At 41.3% G+C, this 25,129-nt stretch overlaps 1 protein-coding gene across 1 annotated transcript; it reads left to right on the top strand.

The window, feature by feature from the left end:
* Positions 1-12,780: 12,780 nt before the first annotated feature.
* On the top strand, positions 12,781-23,459 carry DEGS1 (delta 4-desaturase, sphingolipid 1). Its single transcript, XM_063304116.1, has 3 exons — positions 12,781-12,899; positions 16,102-16,844; positions 22,265-23,459. Exons 1-3 carry the CDS (start codon positions 12,818-12,820, stop codon positions 22,409-22,411), a joined length of 972 nt encoding a protein of 323 aa, XP_063160186.1. The 5' UTR covers positions 12,781-12,817; the 3' UTR covers positions 22,412-23,459.
* The last annotated feature ends 1,670 nt before the right edge of the window (positions 23,460-25,129 follow it).

Here is a 25,129-nt window from a genome sequence, read left to right on the forward strand (position 1 = left end):
TGACATGGTTAGTGGGGTGAGCCTTTACACAATTCCTTTACACATATCAATCATATGTTTCTGAAATTTCTGTGGAAGCAATAAAATAATAGGAAACATTTACTGTTTGGGCTGAATATGTAATTTAGCAGATCTAGTGGCAAAGTATGTGATGAAGGCTTTGTGATCCCATTATCTTCTGGAAAATCTGAATTCTGAAAAAAGTGCAGAAATAAACTTTTCAGAGAAGACATTTCCTAGTGTGCTGAAACTAATGGCAAGGCACGTTTTGCACACTTGAAAGGGTCCTAGATATTCAGGATAGCCCTGAATGCTGCTTCATACCTCACTATGATGGTGATAAAAGTGTATGTTATTGCTGCACATTATTTTTCATTAGAACATATTCTCAAAAACCTCATTTGAATGACGCTGTCTTAAGAAAAACGTTCCAGCTTTTCTTAGTGATGGGGATGCCTTTTTTAAGGTATTGCAATAGACAAGTTATGAATTGTGGGCAGGAGTGTCTACTGGGGAAGTAAAAAAAGCCATGATGGCAGCCACGACCACACAATTGAAGCCTCAACCTTCAACCCAGAGACTGGCCTGGCTCCCACCCTACAAGAGTTCCTCAAGTCTTTGAAGACATGGCTGTGTTTCCAAACCTGGGGTTAGGTTGCCTGACGAGCCCCTGGCAGAATCTTTGTCATGTAACATGCATTTTGTCCAGAGTAACATATTCTTTTCTTTGTCTTTGTTCTCCTTTCTTTGAATTATGGAAGCCGCTCAGAGTGATGGAGTAGCCTCCTAAATCTCATTAAATAAACAAATAAGGTGCATTTTGCATGTGACACATGTAAAAAGGGTGAGACTTCAACTGCACAATTGTGACCACCATCTAGACATTTTTTATACATACAACCCAGTGAATGTCCCTGACTGAGGCAGGGCTGCAAAAGAGAACTCTTATCCTTTCCAGAGGAGCCAAAATCCCCAGATTTCCAGCTTTAATTTACAAAAAGAGCTATCTGTACCATTTCTAGAAACAAATACTGTACAGAAAAATGTATAGTCCCTCTTCAGTCCATTTTGAAAGAAAATTCATTTCCTGCTTTTTCAGTATTATTAGCCAATGAATGACTAGTCTGAACAATGATAGATACACTCATTACCTGAAGTTTTTTTTTTTTAATCTTCTCTGTTAGAAAGTAATTTCTGGGGTGGGGGGGAAAGTGTTCAGAAATCTAGCTTTTGGGTATAGGTGTGACTGGAGAGTAAAAACAAAAAATACAGGTATAGCTCTTGCTTAGGGACTGCCTCAGACAGAGACCATTCACAGTTATGATGGTGATGAAAAAGTAACTTTGCGACCAATGCCCGCATTTACAACCTTCGCAGCATCTCTCTCTCAGTCATGTCTTTGCCATTATAGTCAGTGAGTATGCATTGTCCTGTATACAATTGTAAGCACAGCCATGGTCACATGATTTTTCATTTAGTATCCTCTTCGCTTAACACCTGAGTTGCTGGTTTCAGTTTCAGTCGCAGTTGCTAAACAAGGACTACCTGTAGGAGCAAAGGTAGGAGTCTGTAATATTTTTTACTCATATTTATTATTAAAATTTTGTTACCACCCATCTCCCTCAAAAGGGGGACTCTGGGCATATCTTTAAAAAGTGGTAATTTGTTTTGATTTTTTAAAATTATCCTGCCATTGCATGTAAATATAGTATAGTATTGTGATGGTGGCTGAAAGCCTGCTAGGTACCAATATCATTATGCCCATTTGTGTGGGGTTGGGAGAGAGTTATATTGTACTATCATTTCCTGCAGTGTTGGGATTCTTTTGCTTTAGCACAATATATTGTAAAATATAGCTGTAGCAATGCAATTTATTAAGTATTTGAGGGGTTTTTGCTTATGAATATACAGTTGTAATCAAGGATGTGAATTTTCCTTCTATTTCCTAGAAGAGGCCTTTCCTTCTCTCTTTGAGCAAACCTGGATGTTACAATTTCGCTATTGAGACATTGGTGTACTCTCACATATTGAGAACGAGATGCCAAACACTGTTATATAGTCTATGGAGAAGACCTTAGGGTCGAGTTTAGATCGAGTGGTGTTAATAGTTGAAGTCAGGAAAACATTTATGTATTAGACTTGTATCCAGTCTTTCCTCCCAAAATGGTAATCACAAAAGGTAACTGTAATGGTGTGCAAAATATTTCAAATTCTTCCATGAATCTAAAGTCCTAAGTAAATATGGAGATCCAGTGTGAGGTGGTGGTTAAACACACAAGGCTAGAAACCAGGAAACCATGAGTTCTAGTTCTGTTTTAGGCACAAAGCCAGCTGGGTGACTTTGGGCCAGTTACTCTCTCTCAGCTGGAGGAAGCAGGCAATGGCAAACCACTTCCAAAAATGTTGCCAGGAAAATTGCAGGCACCTGTCTATGGAGTCGCCAGGAGTCAAGACTGACTCAAAGGCAGGGAAAAAAGAGACATACAGGGATAGAAGGGAAATAAAATTCTGATCCTGAACCAGCCTTTCGAATCAATTTGTTATCTTGAATATGTCACCATGTGAACCTCCATTTAGTGTTCAGAAACCAAAATGTAACCTACAACTTACCTTGCCTTTAAAATAGGATCAAACTGAAAGTGCTGTCATGCTTTTCACTAATAGCTAGCTGTTTGCATGGGGTGGGGGTGGAGTATACCTGCTCTTTGAATTGCAGCCGAAAAAGTTGATATGACCACATTAAATACATAACTTTTGGCAACACTTCTAGCCTATCTAGCTTCTTTGAATATGTTCTATTTCGAAGTTCATTGTAATGGTAAAGAGTCTTTATGCCATGCCCTTCCCAAACATACTGAAACATCATACATGAATAAAATTTTAGAAACTGTGAAGAAATTAGCTTCATTAGACAGACCATGGTCATTACTAAATTATAAGCCAGTTTGGTCTAGTGGTTAAGGCAATGGGCTAGAGACCAGGAGTGTGTGAGTTCTAGTCCCACCTTAGGCACGAAAGCCAGCTGGGTGACCTTGGGCCAGTCACTCTCTCTCAGCCCAACTTACCTCACAGGGTTGTTGTTGTGGGGAAAATAGGAGGAGGAGGGAGTATTAGGTATGTTCCCCGCTTTGAGTTATTTGTAAAACAATAATAAAGGCAGGATAGAAAAAATCTTTAAAAAATCTAAAATCTAAATCTAAGATTTGGTAAGTGTTTACAGAATTAAACACCCAAAATTTGGTAACTGATTACAAAATTCAGCCTTCTACTCTAATAGAAAGGAGAAGGGAAAAAAGGGAGGGAAAAGAATGAAATGGGGGGTGAGGAGGTCTCTTGAGATCTTTTTGGTATAGGCTGATGTTAAGTTCTCCCCATTCATTGCAAATTCCCTTACATTATTTCTGTCTAATTCAACATTAGTCCTGTCTAATTCTTGTTAAGTCATCCCCACTCTGCCAAAGCTTAAAGCTCCCTACTCTCCTTGTTTCCTCAGAGCATTTCATCTTCTTGTCCCAAGCAAAAAAAAGAAACAGGTTGGGGTGCTATTAATATGGGTTGTCTTTGGTTACATGGAACAAGTTGCACACGTCTTTCCTAAAGGAATGACACTTAACTTCATACAGCTTCTCAGATGAAAAACAGATCAGGCTGTAAAGAACATACGACAGTTTTATCTAATCACAGCACTATGATTACCTGGCAACACTAATTTTCTTTGTTTTTTTTTAAAAAAAACTTTATTATATTTTCAAAATATAAATAAAAGATGAAAAAGATTGAAAAAGAAAACTAAAAGAAAAGAGAAAAACTAAAAAGGTGCAGAAATAAATAGAAAATACATAAAGAGTGACTTCCAATTTTCTACAGCAAAGATATACATAAGAAAATACATCAATTCTGTGTTTTCTTCAAATTCCAACAATTCAATCTTCTCCAGTTCTCTTTTTAACTCCAAATCCCTAATCCCCATCTTCTTCTTTGGGAAATCAGCTTTGTCTTTTGGGTGTTTCACAGCATTATCAATTTTTTTCCAACTATTGGCTCACTTTAGTATCAACACCTTCTGAGAAATAGTCCAAAAATTGAGTTACTTTAAGACAAAACATGTCGAAAATCAGTTTAATTTCTTCCATGTCTCACCACAGTAATTATAGCACCCCCTAGTGACCCAGAAAAATAAATTCCATTCACAAAACTAAAGTTGTTTTGCAGAAAAAGTATTCAATGATTATTATTTATAGAAATAAGCCCATCAGCATAGTAGAAAGTAGTAATAAAGAAACTGTCCCACAGGAACATAGAAAGGACAGATTTCAGCTCTACATACACAGATTCATCAAAATAAAGGAAGTCTTTAGTATTCCTTAAAACTTAGCTTATTAAAAGAAAACAATAAAAAACAATCCTCACTTTCAATTTTTCATTATATAAAAAAGCAAATTTCCAGATTAAAAATCCCCCAAAATAATGAAAATTCCAAGAGGTTCAGCATTTCTTAACTGTAAAAAGCATCTCTTAAATAACAAATAAGCACAAAAATAAAGTGTCTTAGAAATGGGGTGGCCAGATCTACAGTCTGTTTCCCGGCTTCAGTGCAGCCTTGAACAAGATGACAGCCCCGCCTTGCAGCTGTCCCTAGTCACAGATCGATCACAGGAACTCCATTCCACAAAACACACACACACACACGCTGTGAGGAACTGCTTTCCAGAGAACAGATTGGGTGATTTCCAGGATTCTCCTTACCTCCAGAGAATTCTTCAGGCTGCAGAAACCCCGCCTGCACCCAGAAAAAACTGCACCATTGGTTCCGCTTTAGAAACGGGAATGGATCGATCCACCATTTCCCACAGGAAGTCCTAATTTTCTTCCTTGTCTATAGGATATTGTCTGTCTCATCTCCACCCCATGACTGAGATGCCCCTAAGTAATTGTCAGATGTAACAGTATTAATAGTGGCATTTTCTCCCTTATTCAAACATTGCCCAACTACATCTTCAAGATTTTCCTCCTTAGCTTGAAGGGAAGTCAGATGACTAGTAGTTACTATGAACACAGGCAGGCGGAGGTGCCTGTGGGGCGGAGATAAAAAAAGTCAAGGTGGTGATTGTGACTATGTGCTCAAAGCCCTGTACCTTTCTTATGTCCATTGGGTGTAAAAAAAGGACAGGGCTTCAACTGCATGGTTCCAGCTGCCATTTTGACTTTGTAAAGTCAAAGTCAAAACTCACCTCCCTGCAGAAACCCCATGAAGTATACAAAAAGCATTTTGGTATAGGTAGTCCTCGCTTAAAGACCATTAATTCAGCAACTGTTTGAATTTATGCTGGCACTGAACGAAGGGACTTACATCCAGTCCCTGAAATTCTGGCCATTGCAGCGCCTCTGCAGACACGTGATCAAAATTCAGGTGCTTGGCAGCCTGCCCACACTTAGACTGCAAGTGCACTTCAACTCCCCCCACCTGCCTATCTCCCCCCATTTCTGCCCTTTTGGCCCCCTGCACCCCAACACCCCTGCCACCCCAGCTGACCTTCACCGTCTTCTTGCTCCACTGCTGACCAAGCATACCCTTTGCAAGGCAGCTGCTGGCCATGTGAGGCTTTCTTCCCAAGGTCATGTGCAGCAGTTTCCTTGCATGACCTGGGAAAGAAGGCCTTACATGGCCAACAGCAGCCTTGCAAAGGGCCAGGCTGGGCGTACCTCATCAGCAGCGGGAGCAAGGTAGCAAAGGTCAGCTGGGATGGTGGAATGCAGGGCAGAGGAGACTCAGAGTGTATGGTGGTGAGGGCAGCTGGGGCTTTGTGTTCCCGCTGCTGACCAAGCGTGCCCGGCCTGGCCCTTTGTGAGGCAGCTGCTGACCACACAAGGCTTTCTTCCCCAGGTCATGCACAGCAGTTTCCTCATGTGGCAAATGGCCTCATGTGGCCAGCAGCTGCCTTGTGAAGGGCCAGGGCGGGTATGCCTCAGCAGCAGCAGGAGCAAGATGGCGATGGTCAGCTGGGGCAGCAGAGGGCGGGGCCTCGGTGTGCAGGGCGGCAAGGGCGACTGCAGCTGGGGCTGGGCCGGGCTGGGGCTTCCCAGGGAGGCTGTGGATTCACACCACGCTGTGCTACTTGGCCGGACTGGGGCGGCTGCTGCTTCCTGGGGCAGCTGTGGATTCCACTGTGGCTCAGGGGCTTCTTGCAGCCCCAGAGCTGCAGCGCACCAAGAAGCCTCTGAGCCGCAATATGGTAAGTAGCCCCAGAGCTGCACGGTTCTAGGGCTGCTTGCCACCCCACAAGGCAGAGTGCAGGGTGGCCAAAACGGCAGAGAAAGTGGGAAATAGGCAGTTGGGGAGAGTTGAAGGGAAGGCAGTCCCTTATCTTGGAAGAAGTGAGGCTCAGGGCTGGGACAGACCAAGCCCAGAATGGCTTGGCTTGGCGTGGGTCCTAGGCTAGCGATCAGTGGAATTCGGTTAATGATGGCAATAGGGAGTGCTGGGATTGCCATTGCTAAGTGATGCGGTCACATGACATTATGCTTTATGACCACATCACTTAGCGATGGAAATTCCAGTCCCAAATGCCATCGTAACTCAAGAACTAGCTGTATTACACATAATGCATTTCTCTTGACTGAAGGGTTATTATTGCATGTGAAGTGAAACCCTGAGCCTTTTCTACATTTTTTGGTCCCTGATATAGAAGCAGTAAAACAAATACCTGAACCAAAACCTCCAAACTACCAAGATCTTTGAACTCAAGTAAGCCTCCTTGAGGCATCTGCAGATGCTGGCTCACAAGTTAACTTAAATTAGCACTTGTATTTTTAGATGGAAACTAGGAAGTAACTAACCACAAAAACTGACTAGTGCCAACTTCTACTTTATTATTCTGCTTATCTCACTATAAACAGAAAATCTAATCCATGTTAAGATTGATATTTGACATCATTGCTGGTCAGTATTTATTATATGACTATATAAAGGTTGTTCGTACCCTCCTTCAGGGGGCAGGTCTGTCCCCAGCACTGTTTGAATAGACTTGGCTCAAGCAGATTGTGTGGTCTCTGCTCGTAAATTGGGTCATGGGGAATTTTTCTCCTTCAAGATCCTTAGAATCTTATAACCCAATGAGAGTCTCTCTATTTCAGAGCATCATTAAATATAAACTGTAAGAACTGAGTATCCATTTTGACCTGGAAACCTTGTTGGATTGGTCTGTTCTCATAGTCGTTTTGACCATAGAAACAAATTGTCTCAGCCTAGCATGAGAAATTGAATCAGCAAAAACTGCATCCCGGCCTCTTTATGTTTAATTACTCAGTCCTAGCCCCAGGTTTGCAATGATAAGAATCAAGGGTGATCTGATTTTGCTTCCCCTCATGATGCTGCCTAATAATTTGATGCTTTGTTCTATTATTCCATAAACACCTCAGTTTGCCTTTTTTTTTTATTGAACATGATGGCAGCCATATATAGTTCCATATGTTTACAGTACTTTCAGCATGATTTAATATGAATTGCATCACTGATGGTTGTTGTTGTTTATTCGTTCAGTCGCTTCCGACTCTTCATGACTTCATGGACCAGCCCACGCCAGAGCTTCCTGTCGGTCGTCAACACCCCCAGCTCCCCCAGGGATGAGTCCGTCACCTCTAGAATATCATCCATCCATCTTGCCCTTGGTCGGCCCCTCTTCCTTTTGCCCTCCACTCTCCCTAGCATCAGCATCTTCTCCAGGGTGTCCTGTCTTCTCATTATGTGGCCAAAGTATTTCAGTTTTGCCTTTAATATCATTCCCTCAAGTGAGCAGTCTGGCTTTATTTCCTGGAGGATGGACTGGTTTGATCTTCTTGCAGTCCAAGGCACTCTCAGAATTCTCCTCCAACACCACAGTTCAAAAGCATCGATCTTCCTTCTCTCAGCCTTCCTCATGGTCCAGCTCTCGCAGCCATATGTTACTACGGGGAACACCATTGCTTGAACTATGCGGACCTTTGTTGTCAGTGTGATGTCTCTGCTCTTAACTATTTGATCGAGATTGGTCATTGCTCTTCTCCCAAGGATTAAGCGTCTTCTGATTTCCTGACTGCAGTCAGCATCTGCAGTAATCTTCGCACCTAGAAATACAAAGTCTTTCACTGCTTCTACATTTTCTCCCTCTATTTGCCAGTTATCAAGCAAGCTGGTTGCCATAATCTTGGTTTTTTTGAGGTTTAGCTGCAAGCCAGCTTTTGCACTTCCTTCTTTCACCTTCATCATAAGGCTCCTCAGTTCCTCTTCACTTTCAGCCATCAAAGTGGTATCATCTGCATATCTGAGATTGTTAATGTTTCTTCCAGAGATTTTAAATCCAGCCTTGGATTCCTCAAGCCCAGCATGTCGCATGATGTGTTCTGCATACAAGTTGAATAGGTAGGGTGAGAGTATACAGCCCTGCCGTACTCCTTTCCCAATCTTAAATCAGTCCGTTGTTCTGTGGTCTGTTCTTACTGTTGCTACTTGGTTGTTATACAGATTCTTCAGGAGGCATACAAGATGACTTGGTATCCCCACACCACTAAGAACTTGCCACAATTTGTTATGGTCCACACAGTCAAAGGCTTTAGAATAGTCAATAAAACAGAAATAGATGTTTTTCTGAAACTCCCTGGCTTTTTCCATTATCCATCGGATATTGGCAATTTGGTCCCTAGTTCCTCTGCCTTTTCTAAACCCAGCCTGTACATCTGGCAATTCTCGCTCCATGAACTGCTGAAGTCTACCTTGCAGGATCTTGAGCATTACCTTACTGGCATGTGAAATGAGTGTCACTGTTCGATAGATTGAACATTCTTTAGTGTTTCCCTTTTTTGGTATGGGGATATAAATTGATTTTTTCCAATCTGATGGCCATTCTTGTGTTTTCCAAATTTGCTGGCATATAGCATGCATTACGATTACAGCATCTTTGCGCATGATTTTGAACAGTTCAGCTGGGATGCTGTCGTCTCCTGCTGCCTTGTTATTAGCAATGCTTCTTAAGGCCCATTCAACCTCAGTCTTCAGGATGTCTGGCTCTAGCTCACTGACCACACCATCAAAGCTATCCCCGATATTGTTATCTTTCCTATACAGGTCTTCTGTATATTCTTGCCACCTTTTCTTGATCTCTTCTTCTTCTGTTAGGTCCTTGCCATCTTTGTTTTTGATCATACCCATTTTGGCCTGGAATTTATCTCCAATGTTTCTAATTTTCTGGAAGAGGTCTCTTGTCCTTCCTATTCTATTGTCTTCTTCCACTTCCGCGCATTGCTTGTTTAAAAATAATTCCTTATCTCTTCTGGCTAACCTCTGGAATTTTGCATTTAATTGGGCATATCTCCCCCTATCACTGTTGCCTTTTGCTTTCCTTCTTTCTTGGGCTACTTCTAGTGTCTCAGCAGACAGCCATTTTGCCTTCTTGGTTTTCTCTTTCTTTGGCATGTATTTTGTTGCCGCCTCCTGAACAATGTTGCGGACTTCTGTCCATAGTTCTTCCGGGACCCTATCTACTAAGTCCAATCCCTTAAATCTATTCTTCACCTCCACTGCATATTCCTTAGGAATATTAGTGAGCTCATATCTAGCCGATCTGTGGGTCTTCCCTAATCTCTTTAGTCTGATCCTAAATTGTGCAAGAAGAAGTTCGTGATCGGAACTACAGTCAGCTCCAGGTCTTGTTTTTACTGACTGTATAGATGTCCACCACCTTTGGCTGCAAAGGATGTAGTCAATCTGATTTCAGTGTTGTCCATCTGGGGAAGTCCATGTATAAAGCCGTCTCTTAGGTTTCTGATAGAGGGTGTTTGTTATGCACATTGAGTTGTCTTGGCAAAATTCTATCAGCCTGTGTCCTGCTTCGTTTTGTTCTCCCAGGCCATGCTTACCTGTAATTCCAGGTGTCATTTGACTGCCCACCTTAGCATTCCAGTCTCCCGTGATGAAAATAACGTCTCTTTTAGGCGTGTCATCCAGTAAGTGCTGCAGATCCTCATAGAACTGCTCTACTTCAGCTTCTTCAGCATCTGTGGTTGGGGCGTATATTTAGATCACTGTGATGTTAGATGGCTTGCCCTGAATTTGAATTGAGATCATTCTGTCGTTTTTTGGGTTGTATCCAAGCACTGCTTTAGCCACTTTACTATTAATTATGAAGGCTACTCCATTTCTTCTGTGGTCCTCTTGTCCACAGTAGTAGATCTGGTGGTCATCTGATGTGAAGTGGCCCATTCCAGTCCATTTCAGTTCACTGACGCCCAGAATGTCTATCTTGAATCTTGACATCTCACCAATAACCACATCCAATTTGCCCTGGCTCATAGATCTTACATTCCAGGTTCCAATGGAGTGTTGATCCTTAGAACATCGGATTCGCTGTTCACCACCAGCACCGTCGGCCGCTAGCCGTCCTTTCGGCTTTGAGCTAGCTGCGTTATTACGTCTGGGGCTAGTTGAACTCATCCTCTGTTCCTCCCCAGTAGCATTTTGACCATCTTCCGACCTGGGGGGTCTCATCTTCCGATGGTATACCGACATATCTCTGGTTGTACTGATCCATTTAGTTTTCATGGCAAGAATACTGGGGTGGGTTGCCATTACCTTCCCCAGGGATCGCATTTAGTCTGTCCTCTCTGTCATGACCTTCCTGTCTTGGGTGGCCTTTCACGGTTTAGTTCAGGGCATCATTGAGGTGCTCAAGCTCCAGCACCACGACAAGGTAATGATCCTTTGCTGAAGCATCACTGATACCAAACTTGTTTTTTATATGGATGGTTGGCTGAGACTTGTGTAGAAAAAAGCTAAGATGTCAGTATTTTTTTTTTTATAGATTAAGACAATAGGAAGGAAGCATAGAAAACCTGGAAGTAGCCTGGCCCCTTGGGATCTCGGAGTTTCCTTTGCCCACTAATGAATACCTTCCCAACATAGCTGTTGTCAGCTTACTAAAAAATACTCAGACTGCCTTTTATTTGTCCATCTGCAGAGAAATTCTACTGATGTGGGCTGACGAGGGGTTTTTATGTCCATCAAATTCAGTAGAGAGGCTACTTTAGAGAAAGTATATACTTAATGCTTCTAGTAATATAGCTCTACCTCTGCCAGGAATAATTGCTTTTGGACTCAGTGTGGATCCCCTCCTTTGATCTACTTGGCTCAATCTTTTTTTTTTGGCTCCACCACATGCATACCCTCAGATGGGAGGGCAACTTTATTCTCTAAGCTCCGTCCACACCTCCAACTCTCCTTTCCCTCTGCCCCCAGTTTTACGCCACGTACACAAACTAGGAGCGGCAAGCGTAGCATCTGCGCCTCTTCATCAAGTCCTGTACACCCTTATTTGAGAGTCCCAATAATGTTATTGGAGTTTACCTAGGTATTATTAACACACATTCTAGAAGTGGACCGCGTGGGTTGCAGGCAAGGCTGAATACTACTCAGGCGAGGGACCTGTTGCTAAAATGCTGCTATTGCTGAAAGGGGCAATGTTCGGTGGAAAGCTCAAACGGACCCTAATAAGCTACACTAAGGCAGCGCAAACATGGGGACGGGGTAGAGAGGCTCGCAGCGCTGAAGCGGAGGCGAAGAGGAAAGGTGAGTTCGGCAGTTCTGTGGCTGAGCTCAGAATCCTCGAAGGCACATTGAAAGTTTTCTAGGCCCCAGTGCGCTTCCATTTCCCCGCTGGCTTTCCACCACCGCTGCATTTTTCTGAGCAGATACTGCACCGCAGCTGGAAACATGCCCAAAGGGAATCTTGTGTGTGACTATGTATGCAATTATTTACAAAATTTAACAATTGCAGAAAACAAATCTATATACATTACATACATTTAAACCTCCGACCTATCATTAAAAAAGACATAATTAATATAGCACAGAACAGCCGGGGTTTCAGGCAGTGAAAGAGTGGCTTCTTCATTGCCTTCCTGAATTGTAAAAGTTAAGGCGGCATCAAGATCTGGGGGTGCACAGCATTTCCGAGTGAGGGGACGAGCCAGAACAAGCCGGCTTCCGCGCCTCCGCTGCCCCATCTTCCAAGGGGAGGGGGTTCCGAGCATCACTTCGATATCTTTTAGGTAAAGGTAAAGGTAAAGGTTTTCCTTGACTTTAAGTCCAGTCGTGTCCAGGGGGTGGTGCTCATCTCCGTGCTCATCTCCGTTTCAAAGCCAAAAAGCGGGCGTTTGTCTGTAGACGCTTCTGTGGTCACGTGGCCGGCATGACTACACCATTACGTGCCTGCGGAAGCGATACCTATTAATCTACTCACATTTTCAAACTGCTAAGTTGGCAGGAGCTGGGACTAGCAATGGGAGCTCACCCCCTCACGTGGATTCGAACGGCCAACCTTCCGATCTGCAAGCTCAGCAGCTCAGCGGTTTAACCAGCAGCGCCACCATGTCCCTTTGGTGTTTTACACACACAGAATTTGCAGACATACATAGATATGTGTGTGGATGAGAGTTGATTACAGGGGATGGGCCCACAGCAGAAGTCATAATAATGGCCGTATAACATTATTAACCACAGGGCTTAATAATTTTGAAATGAATAACCTAACGCGAATCCCCTCCAACTTTTTATGAGACGAGAGAGAAAAAAAGGACCGCTTTTAAATTTTGTCCGTCCGGCCCCATCTCAAGAGGCGCTGCTTCTGTGACGTCACCGCCCACGGAAGCCAACGAGGCCTCAAGGAAAAGGCGTGTCGGCAGCGGGAGAGAGATCGGGTGAGTCGAGGGGAGGTCGCGTAGCGAGCTGTCGTTTGGAGTTCGTCGGGAGCTGTGGAACGATCCTCTGGCAGGCGGGTTTTCCTCAGACATGGGAAACTTTGTGGCCCGAGAAGATTTCGAGTGGGTCTATACCGACCAGCCGCACGCCGACCGGCGGAAGGAGATCTTGAGTGAGTACCGATGATTAATCCACCTCACCCGATTCCTGGTCTTAATTTGGGCCGCCCCTGCCTCTTGCGCGGCAGGCACGGCTTTCCGCCAATGCCATATGTGGAGAAGCGAGCGCATCTCGCCTATTACGCTCTGGCGAGTAGGGCGTCGCCTTCTCCGAGCGCCGCGTTTTCGTGATAAGGAAGGCTGAAGCGTTGGGGAGGCCGAGCAGAAGGATCTGTGGGCTCAAGTGAGTCAAGTGAGAATGCGCCCTGTTATTACACTCTTCTCGGCACTCTTTCGTCACCTCTGGGTTTATTTCCCTCCTTAATCCAAATTGATTTATTGATGGTTTCTTCTTGGCAGGCGGTCTGGTCTTTGCCCTGCACGCTGAGGCTGTTCATGTAGGGCTTCATGTGACATCTTAGCTGTGGGCTTTAAGGTTGACTCCCGAACGAAAATGCTGGAATCCAGTTCAACTCAGGCTCTTCCTATCTTCAGAGTTTATGATGCATGTCTGTTTGCTGACTTGTTAGATTGATACCCTGCTACCTTTTAGGAATTCAAGGCAGTGTCCATAACACTCCCTTCTCCCATTTTTTCCTGCAACAGCAATCCTCTGAAGTAAGTTCAGCTGGAAGTGTGTGATGGTCACTCTGGAAACTTCCATGGCAGAGAGTGGACTGGAACCTCGGTGTCCCTGATCCCAGGCCAACACTCCTTAACCATCCATCCGCACTTTTTCCAGGCTTTTTCCCCTTAGTTTATTGGGCATTTTTATACTTTTTTTTTAAAGTCCCTATGTGTAGGGGTGTGGTTGTGATGATTTTGGAATTGCTCTTAATCTAAGATGTTAACTGCACTTAGCTAATTAAAAACCATAGTCTTTCTAGTGGTATATCTTGTTGTGAAATATGACCACTAATGAGAAACCAGGTAAACCCATCTTTGCCCAAGTAAAGGCTACCAGTTTCTGTGGTGAGCAGCCAGTAGACTCTCATACTTTGTGCAGAAGATATAAGGGGAATAGAAGTTTGTGCTTGGTAAGGCTGAGGGAAATAGAAAATGGATATACAATATTAAAGGGAGTGCTGAAATATTCTTGAACGACCTATGAGTTGGAAATAGAGGCAGAGGTGAGTATTTTTCACTTTGCCATCAAGAATTGAATATGATTTGATGGTATCCAATTAACTGTTACCGTATGCAGATTGAGAGGTTTTGTATTTTTAACGTTACACAATATTCCATGAAGCATTAAGGAATAAGCTAATTTCCTTAAATGCTCGTTTAAATTCTGCCTCCCATATGTTTTGGACTTTCCTTATTAATTTTTATTAAAAATTTTACTTAACTAAAAGACTGTGTATGTATATGTATGTGTGTGTGTGTGTGTGTGTATATATATATATATAAAGAAAGAAAAGAAAAAGAAAAGGTGTAGAAAAGAATAACGGTAAAGAAAGAAAAACAAAAAGATAAAGAAGCAACTTCTTCCCTTCTTTAAAGTAGTTATAAACAAACTCTATTCCTCTTCCCTCCTTACCATTACAATAATCCCTTGAACTCCTTGTTCAATCTTTATCATTAAATCCAGAAATCACCATTTAACTTTTTTCCATTTTCAGCAAAAGGTCCATAAAAACTTTCCAGGTTTTTAATAAAAGTACTTATTGTCTTGTCCCTGACCATTTTTGCCATCTTTGCTAGTTTTGCCATCTTCACAATCCATTCCTCCATTGTGGGTATCTTATGTTTTGGACTTCCATTAGTGTCATCCATCAAGACTTGTCCTAAGAACTTAATAGAAATACAAATATTTAGTGAAAATGGTTTTATTTTTTTCCATAAACCCCATTTTAAAAACTAAAGGAAAAAACTATATACTTGAAAAAATTAAACAATATAGAGAGAATAAAGCAAATTTTAAAAATTTTTAAAAAGCCATTGATCAATAACAAAAAACATGTTTTTCTAAAATCCCTCTAATATGGGGATTTTCTGGAATGCCTTTAAAATATTTATAATTGATAAGACAGCCTATGACTTGCGGGGGGGGATGGTATATGTTAAATTTTAATTGCATTCTGTTCATGGTTTGCCATTACTAGTTTCCTCAGTAAGGAATTCCAGAATTCCTTTTTTGTTGTTGTTATAATAGCTAAAAATTTAGAGCTCTAAAATATAGCTGCACAAGGATCTGGCAAAATATGAAGGGGGTTATCACATGCCCTGCTTCTGTCTAGCTAGAATTTTAAGTACTGGCAAACTGGATATTATTTAACTAGATTAAACTCCTGACAACTTCACCCTCAAGTTTATACTCTGTCTTTGATTACTAGCTTTTTGAGCCTACTGCATTCAGCTGTATGATGACAAATAACATGGAGTTGAAATTAAGTGGTACATAAATAGCATACATTTAGGTTTTTTAAATCATGTTTCAAAATTTGTGCTGACCTGGACTAATGGAGTTCTGGCCCAATGACATGGAGTGCAGATTGTCTACAGTTCTAAGGCGTGAGGCTGCCCCAGCTGCCCTTACCACCCTAGAGTCCCCTCCGCCCTGCATTCTACCTCAACAGACCTTTTTCATCTTGCTCCCACTGCTGATGAGGTATGCCCAGCCTGGCCCTTTGCAAGGCTGCTGCTGGCCATGTAAGACCTTCTTTCCCAGGTCCTGCGAGGAAACTGCTACACATGACCTTGGGAAGAAAGCCTCACATGGCCAGCAGCTGCCTCGCAAAGGGCCAGGCCAGGAATGCTTGGTTGCTGGCCACAGGCACTGGCTTTTCCAATCACCGCCTTCATGGTCAGCAGTGGGAGCAAGAAGATGGTGAAGGTCAGCTGGGGCGGCAGGGGCATTGGGGTGCAGGGGGCCAAAAGGGCAGAGATGGGGGGAGATAGGCAGGTGGGGGGAGTTGAAGCCCCTCTGCAGTCAAGTGTGGGTGGGCTGCCAGCACCCAAATTTTGATCATGTGACTGCGGAGGTGCTGCAGTAGTCATAACTTCGGAGACTGAGCATAAGTACCATTTGTTCAGCCCCACCATAACTTCATATAGTCACTGAACGGCTGGTCGTAACAAGGGCTACCTCTAGTTTGTATGTTTGTGCTAACTCAGCCACTCTTTAATGTAAAGTTCCAACATTTGAATGAGCTTCTATTGAAATTTCAATTATATTGAAATTGTCAGTTGATATTTATTCTCTTCTTTCAACAGGTAAACATCCAGAGATAAAAACCTTGATGAAACCAGACTACAATGTGATCTGGTTGGTTGTATTTATGGTGCTTGCACAACTCATTGCTCTTTATCTAGTTAAAGATTTGGACTGGAAATGGGTTGTATTTTGGGCATACATATTTGGCAGTTGTCTCAATCATTCCATGACTTTAGCTATTCATGAGATTGCTCACAACAGTGCCTTTGGCAATTCTAGATCTTCATGGAACCGATGGTTTGGAATGTTTGCCAATCTCCCACTTGGTGTACCATACTCCATCTCCTTCAAGAGATACCACATGGATCATCATCGTTATCTTGGTGCAGATGGAGTTGACGTGGATATTCCTACTGACTTTGAAGGATGGTTTTTCTGTACCCGTTTTCGAAAACTCATATGGATTATACTTCAGCCACTTTTTTATTCTGTTCGGCCCCTCTGTATTAACCCCAAACCAATATCTCAATTAGAAATCATCAATTTATCAATTCAGTTTATCTTTGACGTTCTTGTATACTATGTCCTCGGAATAAAATCACTGTTCTATCTGCTGGCAGGAATAATAATGGGGTTGGGCTTGCATCCTATTTCAGGACATTTCATAGCCGAACATTATATGTTTTTAAAGGGGTATGAAACTTACTCATATTATGGGCCACTGAATAAGCTTACATTCAATGTTGGCTATCATAATGAACACCATGATTTTCCTAATATTCCTGGAGCAAGTCTTCCACTGGTACGTAAATATTAGTGCATTTATTTTGTTTTTGCAGCTAAAAGCTTAAATGCCCATTTCTAACGAATAAGCTATAGCCAATCAGATTCTTGCTGCTATTCAAATCTGCTATGATTTGCAATGTAGCATGTTCTTAATACTTTGAAATTAAAATGAGATGATCTTGTGCATGCTTTCATTACAACTGGTAAATGTTTAGAATGTAATTATGAAAGTAAATGTTTACTAACCTAAACTGTTTAAAATAATGAAGTTATTCAGAGCAGTAGCATATATTTTGATGCCAAAATTCTTTAACAGAGGACAAGGGATAGTGCCACCACATATCACAATTTTATAAAGTTCAAATATTTTTGGTAGAGTCTTCACAAACATTGATGTAAGAAAGATTTATATTTACCACAGGGCAGATGCTTCCAAGCAGGCCTTAGCTGAAAATATACACGTGTAGTCTGCAGTTCAGTTTTCACAAAAATTGCTCTGTAAAGCTAGCTAATTTTTCAAACGTAACTTGCACCGCAGAGCTGATGAGTTGTCCTGTGTCAAGTCAGAATCATCAAATTTAGTGTATAATTACTATGTTACACAATTTCTGTATATGGAGATTCTGTTGTGGCTTTAGAAGGCTTGTTTCAGAGTTAAGATCTGTTAGATTTACAGCAGACATCCCATTCAGGTAAGAAGCAAACAGGCTGTGCTGACCCTTCATCAAAGTTCCAAAATCCAAAAAGAATAGGATTGTTATTAAAACCAAACCACATGTCCATCCAGATGTTAAAATAGGGTGAGGTGAAGGGAGTGAAGAAATAGTTTGGTATAGAAACACTGGCTCGTGGCCTTATGATAGAATGTTGAAGAGGAAGTATATAAATTAAGATAGGTGTTAGAGTGGTTGATTTTCTTACCTAATTTCTTAAAGTATAAAATTTAGCTGCTACTTGGATGTGTCACCATCCTTAGAGAAAACATGGATTTCTTGGCAGGTTGAGAAATTAGACCACTGTATAATAGCAAAGCTTGAAAAATAATACAAATTAGTGTGATATTTTCTCAAGGATGTAGTTGCTACAGTGGCTAGATGATATTTCTGTTTTAGACTAATAGCCCTTAGGTTTTTTCCACCCCTAAAGATGAGGTGAAGGGACACCCAAGACAGGAAGGTCATGACAGAGAGGTCAGACTAAACACGATCCCTGGGGAAGGTAATGGCAACCCACCCCAGTATTCTTGCCATGAAAACTAAATGGATCGGTACAACCAGAGATATGTCGGGATACCATTGGAAGATGAGACCCCCAGGTCGGAAGATGGTCAAAATGCTACTGGGGAGGAACAGAGGATGAGTGCAACTAGCCCCAGACGTGATGACACAGCTAGCTCAAAGCCGAAAGGACGGCTAGCGGCCGACGGTGCTGCTGGTGAACGGTGAATCCGATGTTCTAAGGATCAACACACCATTGGAACCTGGAATGTAAGATCTATGAGCCAGGGCAAATTGATGTGGTTATTGGTGAGATGTCAATATTAAAGATAGACATTCTGGGCTTCAGTGAACTGAAATGGACTGGAATGGGCCACTTCACATCAAATGACCACCAGATCTACTACTGTGGACAAGAGGACCACAGAAGAAATGGAGTAGCCTTCATAATTAATAGTAAAGTGGCTAAAGCAGTGCTTGGATACAATCCAAAAAACGACAGAATGATCTCAATTCGAATTCAGGGCAAGCCATCTAACATCACAGCGATCCAAATATACGCCCCAACCACAGATGCTGAAGAAGCTGAAGTAGAGCAGTTCTATGAGGATCTGCAGCACCTACTGGACGACACGCCTAAAAGAGACGTTATTTTCATCACGGGAGACGGGAATGCTAATTTGGGCGGTCAAATGACACCTGGAATTACAGGTAAGCATGGCCTGGGAGAACAAAACGAAGCAGGACACAGGCTGATAGAATTTTGCCAAGACAACTCAATGTGCATAACAAACACCCTCTTCCAGCAACCTAAGAGATGGCTTTATACATGGACTTCCCCAGATGGACAACACCGAAATCAGATTGACTACATCCTTTGCAGCCAAAGGTGGCAGACATTTATACAGTCGAAAAAAACAAGACCTGGAGCTGACTGTAGTTCCGATCACGAACTACTTCTTGCACAATTTAGGATCAGACTAAAGAGATTAGGGAAGACCCACAGATCAGCTAGATATGAGCTCACTAATATTCCTAAGGAATATGCAGTGGAGGTGAAGAATAGATTTAAGGGACTGGACTTAGTAGATAGGGTCCCGGAAGAACTGTGGACAGAAGTCCGCAACATTGTTCAGGAGGCGGCAACAAAATACATGCCAAAGAAAGAGAAAAACAAGAAGGCAAAATGGCTGTCTGCTGAGACACTAGAAGTCGCGCAAGAAAGAAGGAAAGCAAAAGGCAACAGTGATAGGGGGAGATATGCCCAATTAAATGCAAAATTCCAGAGGTTAGCCAGAAGAGATAAGGAATTATTTTTAAACAAGCAATGCGTGGAAGTGGAAGAAGACAATAGAATAGGAAGGACAAGAGACCTCTTCCAGAAAATTAGAAACATTGGAGGTAAATTCCAGGCAAAAATGGGTATGATCAAAAACAAAGATGGCAAGGACCTAACAGAAGAAGAGATCAACAAAAGGTGGCAAGAATATACAGAAGACCTGTATAGGAAGGATAACAATATCGGGGATAGCTTTGATGGTGTGGTCAGTGAGCTAGAGCCAGACATCCTGAAGAGTAAGGTTGAATGGGCCTTAAGAAGCATTGCTAATAACAAGGCAGCAGGAGACGACGGCATCCCAGCTGAACTGTTCAAAATCTTGCGAGATGATGCGGTCGAGGTAATGCATGCTATATGCCAGCAAATTTGGAAAACACAAGAATGGCCATCAGATTGGATAAAATCAACTTATATCCCCATACCAAAAAAGGGAAACACTAAAGAATGTTCAAACTATCGAACAGTGGCACTCATTTCACATGCCAGTAAGGTAATGCTCAAGATCCTGCAAGGTAGACTTCAGCAATTCATGGAGCAAGAATTGCCAGATGTACAAGCTGGGTTTAGAAAAGGCAGAGGAACTAGGGACCAAATTGCCAATACCCGATGGATAATGGAAAAGGCCAGGGAGTTTCAGAAAAAGATCTATTTCTGTTTTATTGACTATTCTAAAGCCTTTGGCTGTGTGGACCATAACAAATTGTGGCAAGTTCTTAGTGGTATGGGGATACCAAGTCATCTTGTATGCCTCCTGAAGAATCTGTATAACGACCAAGTAGCAACAGTAAGAACAGACCACGGAACAACGGACTGGTTTAAGATTGGGAAAGGAGTACGGCAGGGCTGTATGCTCTCACCCTACCTGTTCAACTTGTACGCAGAACACATCATGCGACATGCTGGGCTTGAGGAATCCAAGGCTGGAGTTAAAATTGCTGGAAGAAACATTAACAATCTCAGATATGCAGATGATACCACTTTGATGGCTGAAAGCGAAGAGGAACTGAGGAGCCTTATGATGAAGGTGAAAGAAGGAAGTGCAAAAGCTGGCTTGCAGCTAAACCTCAAAAAAACCAAGATTATGGCAACCAGCTTGATTGATAACTGGCAAATAGAGGGAGAAAATGTAGAAGCAGTGAAAGACTTTGTATTTCTAGGTGCGAAGATTACTGCAGATGCTGACTGCAGTCAGGAAATCCGAAGACGCTTAATCCTTGGGAGAAGAGCAATGACCAATCTTGATCAAATAGTTAAGAGCAGAGACATCACACTGACAACAAAGGTCCGCATAGTTCAAGCAATGGTGTTCCCCGTAGTAACATATGGCTGCGAGAGCTGGACCATAAGGAAGGCTGAGAGAAGGAAGATCGATGCTTTGGAACTGTGGTGTTGGAGGAAAATTCTGAGAGTGCCTTGGACTGCAAGAAGATCAAACCAGTCCATCCTCCAGGAAATAAAGCCAGGCTGCTCACTTGAGGGAATGATATTAAAGGCAAAACTGAAATTCTTTGGCCACATAATGAGAAGACAGGACACCCTGGAGAAGATGCTGATGCTAGGGAGAGTGGAAGGCAAAAGGAAGAGGGGCCGACCAAGGGCAAGGTGGATGGATGATATTCTAGAGGTGACAGACTCATCCCTGGGGGAGCTGGGGGTGTTGACGACCGACAGGAAGTTCTGGCGTGGGCTGGTCCATGAAGTCACGAAGAGTCGGAAGCGACTGAACAAATAAGTTTTTTCCACTGCTGACTTCAATGGTTTTGTCAGTAGTTTGACTAAGGAGCTAGAGGAAATAAGTTTATATAGTACTGCCTTGCTGGTTTTGAAAGAATAATTCATGGGGCAGAAGAACTTATTGAAGGAGTAGTGTCAAAATTCATAGTGCATGATTGAGGGTATCCGGAAATTATGTCCAGACCCAAGGACTGTCCAAAGTCTCCTCAGTTGGGCAGCCATATAAGTCAAGTAAATAAATATTTGTGGGAATGAGAGCTTCATTATATAAGAGATTAAGAAATGGAATATTTTATGGAGGCAGAAACTGCTAAGAAACATCTTTTGGAAGAATTAGTGAAAATTATTTGAAATTAATACAATGACAGTAATGTACTGCAATTCTTTTAACAAAAAAAAATGTAAGGAAAATATTGAAGGAATGTTGGAAGAGATGTGGCAATATTAGAACATACTGGCACATTTGGTGGAATTGCCTAAATATCTAGCAGTTTTGGAAATCATTTTTTGGGAAGATAAATAAAATCTGTGTACCACCAGTTCTAGCAATACCAGAATTATGTTTTTTATCATTGCTTGAAGGAGAAAATGAAAATGTTAACAGCAAAGTAAGGTTTATGCTGGTAATAGCAAGGTTATCTATAGCCCAGAAATGGAAGGGCATTAGTATTCCAGTTCTAGGCTTTGGTATTCCAAATTACTAGAAATGGTTTTAATGACAAACCATGACAACTGTGTAATATTCATACATAAAATGCAAAGTAATAGATACAACATCTCTTTTAATCTAATTTAGAAAGGTTTTTATCTGTTAAAAATTCAGAGTCAATTAGAGACTTTTGTCTCTAGTGTTGATATGGATTCATCATTTTATGGGTGGATTTAAAGAAGGCATCTCAAACTAGCTATGTTTAGGATCCAAGCGATGGAGAAGCTCTTAATTTGTCCCCAGCTGGGATATACTTGCAAGCTTTTCTGACTGGTTGGCAGAATTCAGCTTGGGACTAGAATAAACAATTGTGTTGTCTGTTGATGCTTATTCAACATGATGCTTTTGAGGCTTTGAAAACCAGTTTTTTGCATCTTTTAAAGTTAAAGATGGAGTATTGGATTAATACATTTTTGTGTGTGTGTTTTCAATTTTAGCTAAAGAAAATGGCTCCTGAATACTACGACCATTTACCACAATATAACTCCTGGATTAAAGTGCTTTATGACTTTGTGATGGATGACACTGTCAGCCCATATTCACGCATAAAAAGACACCCAAAAGGTGATGAGAAACTGGAGTAACCTTTCAACGAAAAAGTTTCTTCACAAACTCCAGAGGTGTAGCTTCATGGTAGCTGGTACAAGACATCACTTGATAAATATTTGTTGGCTTGTTATCTTGACCAAGGCTAGAATACCAATGTATTGTTACATTTTAAAACAGGTCTGAAAAATTAAAAACATTGGTAGAATTAGAATGTTCCTACCTTTTCCATTTTTTTCTGGTATAATTGTTCTCTGCATAACATTAGTATTAATATTACATAATGTGTTTTGATAGCTGTTCTCTCAAACATCGGTTCTTTAAATCTAATTGTTTAAATTTATGCAATTGGTTTAAAGAAAAAAACAGTATCTGCTGACTACATAGACAATTTCTCTGCCTATTTCTTCTTTTGCTCACAAAATGTAGTTATTAAATAAACTTCTAGTTTAATTTTGATTTACATGGTATATTAAAATGTCTGGCTTCAGTCTCTTTCAAATACCATGTCATGGATTAGCATATGCAATTGACATGTAATTAGCGGTAGTATGGACAGTATTGTATTATGATTGCTGTTTAAAAAAGTACAAGCTTCTTAAAATCCACCAGTCCTCTCTGACTTAAAAATAAACATGTTAGCTATTTGGTAACTATTAAATCTAAATTCAACAATATGCTAGCATATTTTGCATTTGTGAAAGAGGAACTTTTCTTCTCTCCTTGGAGCCCCAGAGCATGTCATCTAATCTTATTTGGAGGATATCTAGAACCTTCACAACAAGAACTTGGTGTGCTAGGTGGAGATGGCCTTATGGATAATGGAATTTTATTTGCCAGCACTGCCATTTAGTATAATGGCCCTTTTGTTTTGCAAATGATGGTATGTTGCTACTGTATAGGATATTTACTTTGCCTCAGATAAGTATTGGATTAATCTGCCTTGATAACCTTCATTAGTCCTACAATTTACTGAAAGCCAGATTTATATGTTCACCACTTGTGCTTTTTTTTTTTTGCCAGAGTAAGAGTAATATCAATTGTATGTGTAGAATATGAAGTGTGCAAATATAATGTATCTTGTGAATAAAGAATAGAAGTATCCTATTGTAACAAAAAATGAGTGCTTGAATAAAAGTTATGTGCTAAATTTCATCAATGAAATGCATGATCTTCCTGAAAATATAGTAAAAATAAGTATGGTCCTCTGGATTATTTATTTATATTTTATTTATTTTCTATCCCACCTTTATTATTTTTATAAATAACTCAAGGCGGCAAACATACCTAATATTCCTTCCTCCTATTTTCCCCACAACCGCAACCCTGTGAGGTAAGTTGGGCTGAGAGAGAGTGACTGGCCCAAGGTCACCCAGCTGGCTTTCGTGCCTAAGGTGGGACTAGAACTCACACTCTCCTGGTCTCTAGCCCATTGCCTTAACCACTAGACCAAACTGGCTTATAATTTAGTAATGACCATGGTCTGTCTAATGAAGCTAATTTCTTCAGTTTCTAAAATTTTATTCATGTATGATGTTTCAGTATGTTTGGGAAGGGCATGGCATAAAGACTCTTTACCATTACAATGAACTTTGAAATAGAACATATTCAAAGAAGCTAGATAGGCTAGAAGTGTTGCCAAAAGTTATGTATTACTGTAGTCATATCAACCTTTTCGGCTGCAATTCAAAGAGCAGGTATACTCCACCCCCACCCCATGCAAACAGCTAGCTATTAGTGAAAAGCATGACAGCACTTTCAGTTTGATCCTATTTTAAAGGCAAGGTAAGTTGTAGGTTACATTTTGGTTTCTGAACACTAAATGGAGGTTCACATGGTGACATACGCAAGATAAAGTGATTCGAAAGGCTGGTTCAGGATCAGAATTTCCCTTCTTAAGGACAGCTGTACTGGGTAAGGCCAATGCCCATTTTAGGCCAACATTTTGCATCTCATTAACAACCACAGGTTAATTATACAGTGTACGAAGAACTGTTTTTAATCTCCAATTGGCTTCATTAAATGGCCCATGATTGGAGTGGTGTAAGAATGATTCTTCCTGTCCACTTTTCTATGCCACGTATTATTTTATACACCTTTCTCATGTTCTCCCATAGTAGCCTTCCCCCCCCCCGCCCTCCTAAGGTGTACCAAACATTCCTGCCTTTTCTTACAGGTATTTAAGATCCCTGATCATTATGGTTGCCACCTCCTCCACTTCCCCTACTTTCATTATATCCTACTTAAGGACTATAACTGTACATAGTATTGCAGAAGTGGGTGCATCATAGATGTGTTTAATGGCACTACAATGTTGATATTTCTATCCTCAGTCCATTTCCTAATGATGTGTAGCATGGAGTTTCCTTTTTCACATCTGCCTTATCTTCACATTTTCACTGTGACCCCAAGAACTTTTCTTAGTTTTGGACAGCACAAACCACTCCCCATTGAATTATGTACTTCTTTGCAGAAGCCATAAAGATTGTTGTGTAAAATTGTATTTTTCCAGTTTATATCATCAGTTGATTTACTCATTAAAAAAATGTTCAGTGCACAAAAAACTAGCATAAACATCTTAATGTGTATATGATAATTTTTATAATTGGTGCACTGATTGAACTACATGCAGAGATAGATTCTTAAGGGTGTAAAATGACACTCAGATTCATGTTCTAATTTGCCAGCCAATTTAAGTAGTTGTGTAGGGGAAAAATAAACTTAACATGGAGGCTGCACCCTTTTCCCCACATCTT

Source organism: Candoia aspera, chromosome 1, assembly GCF_035149785.1.
Source record: "Candoia aspera isolate rCanAsp1 chromosome 1, rCanAsp1.hap2, whole genome shotgun sequence".
Lineage (NCBI taxonomy): Eukaryota > Metazoa > Chordata > Lepidosauria > Squamata > Boidae > Candoia > Candoia aspera.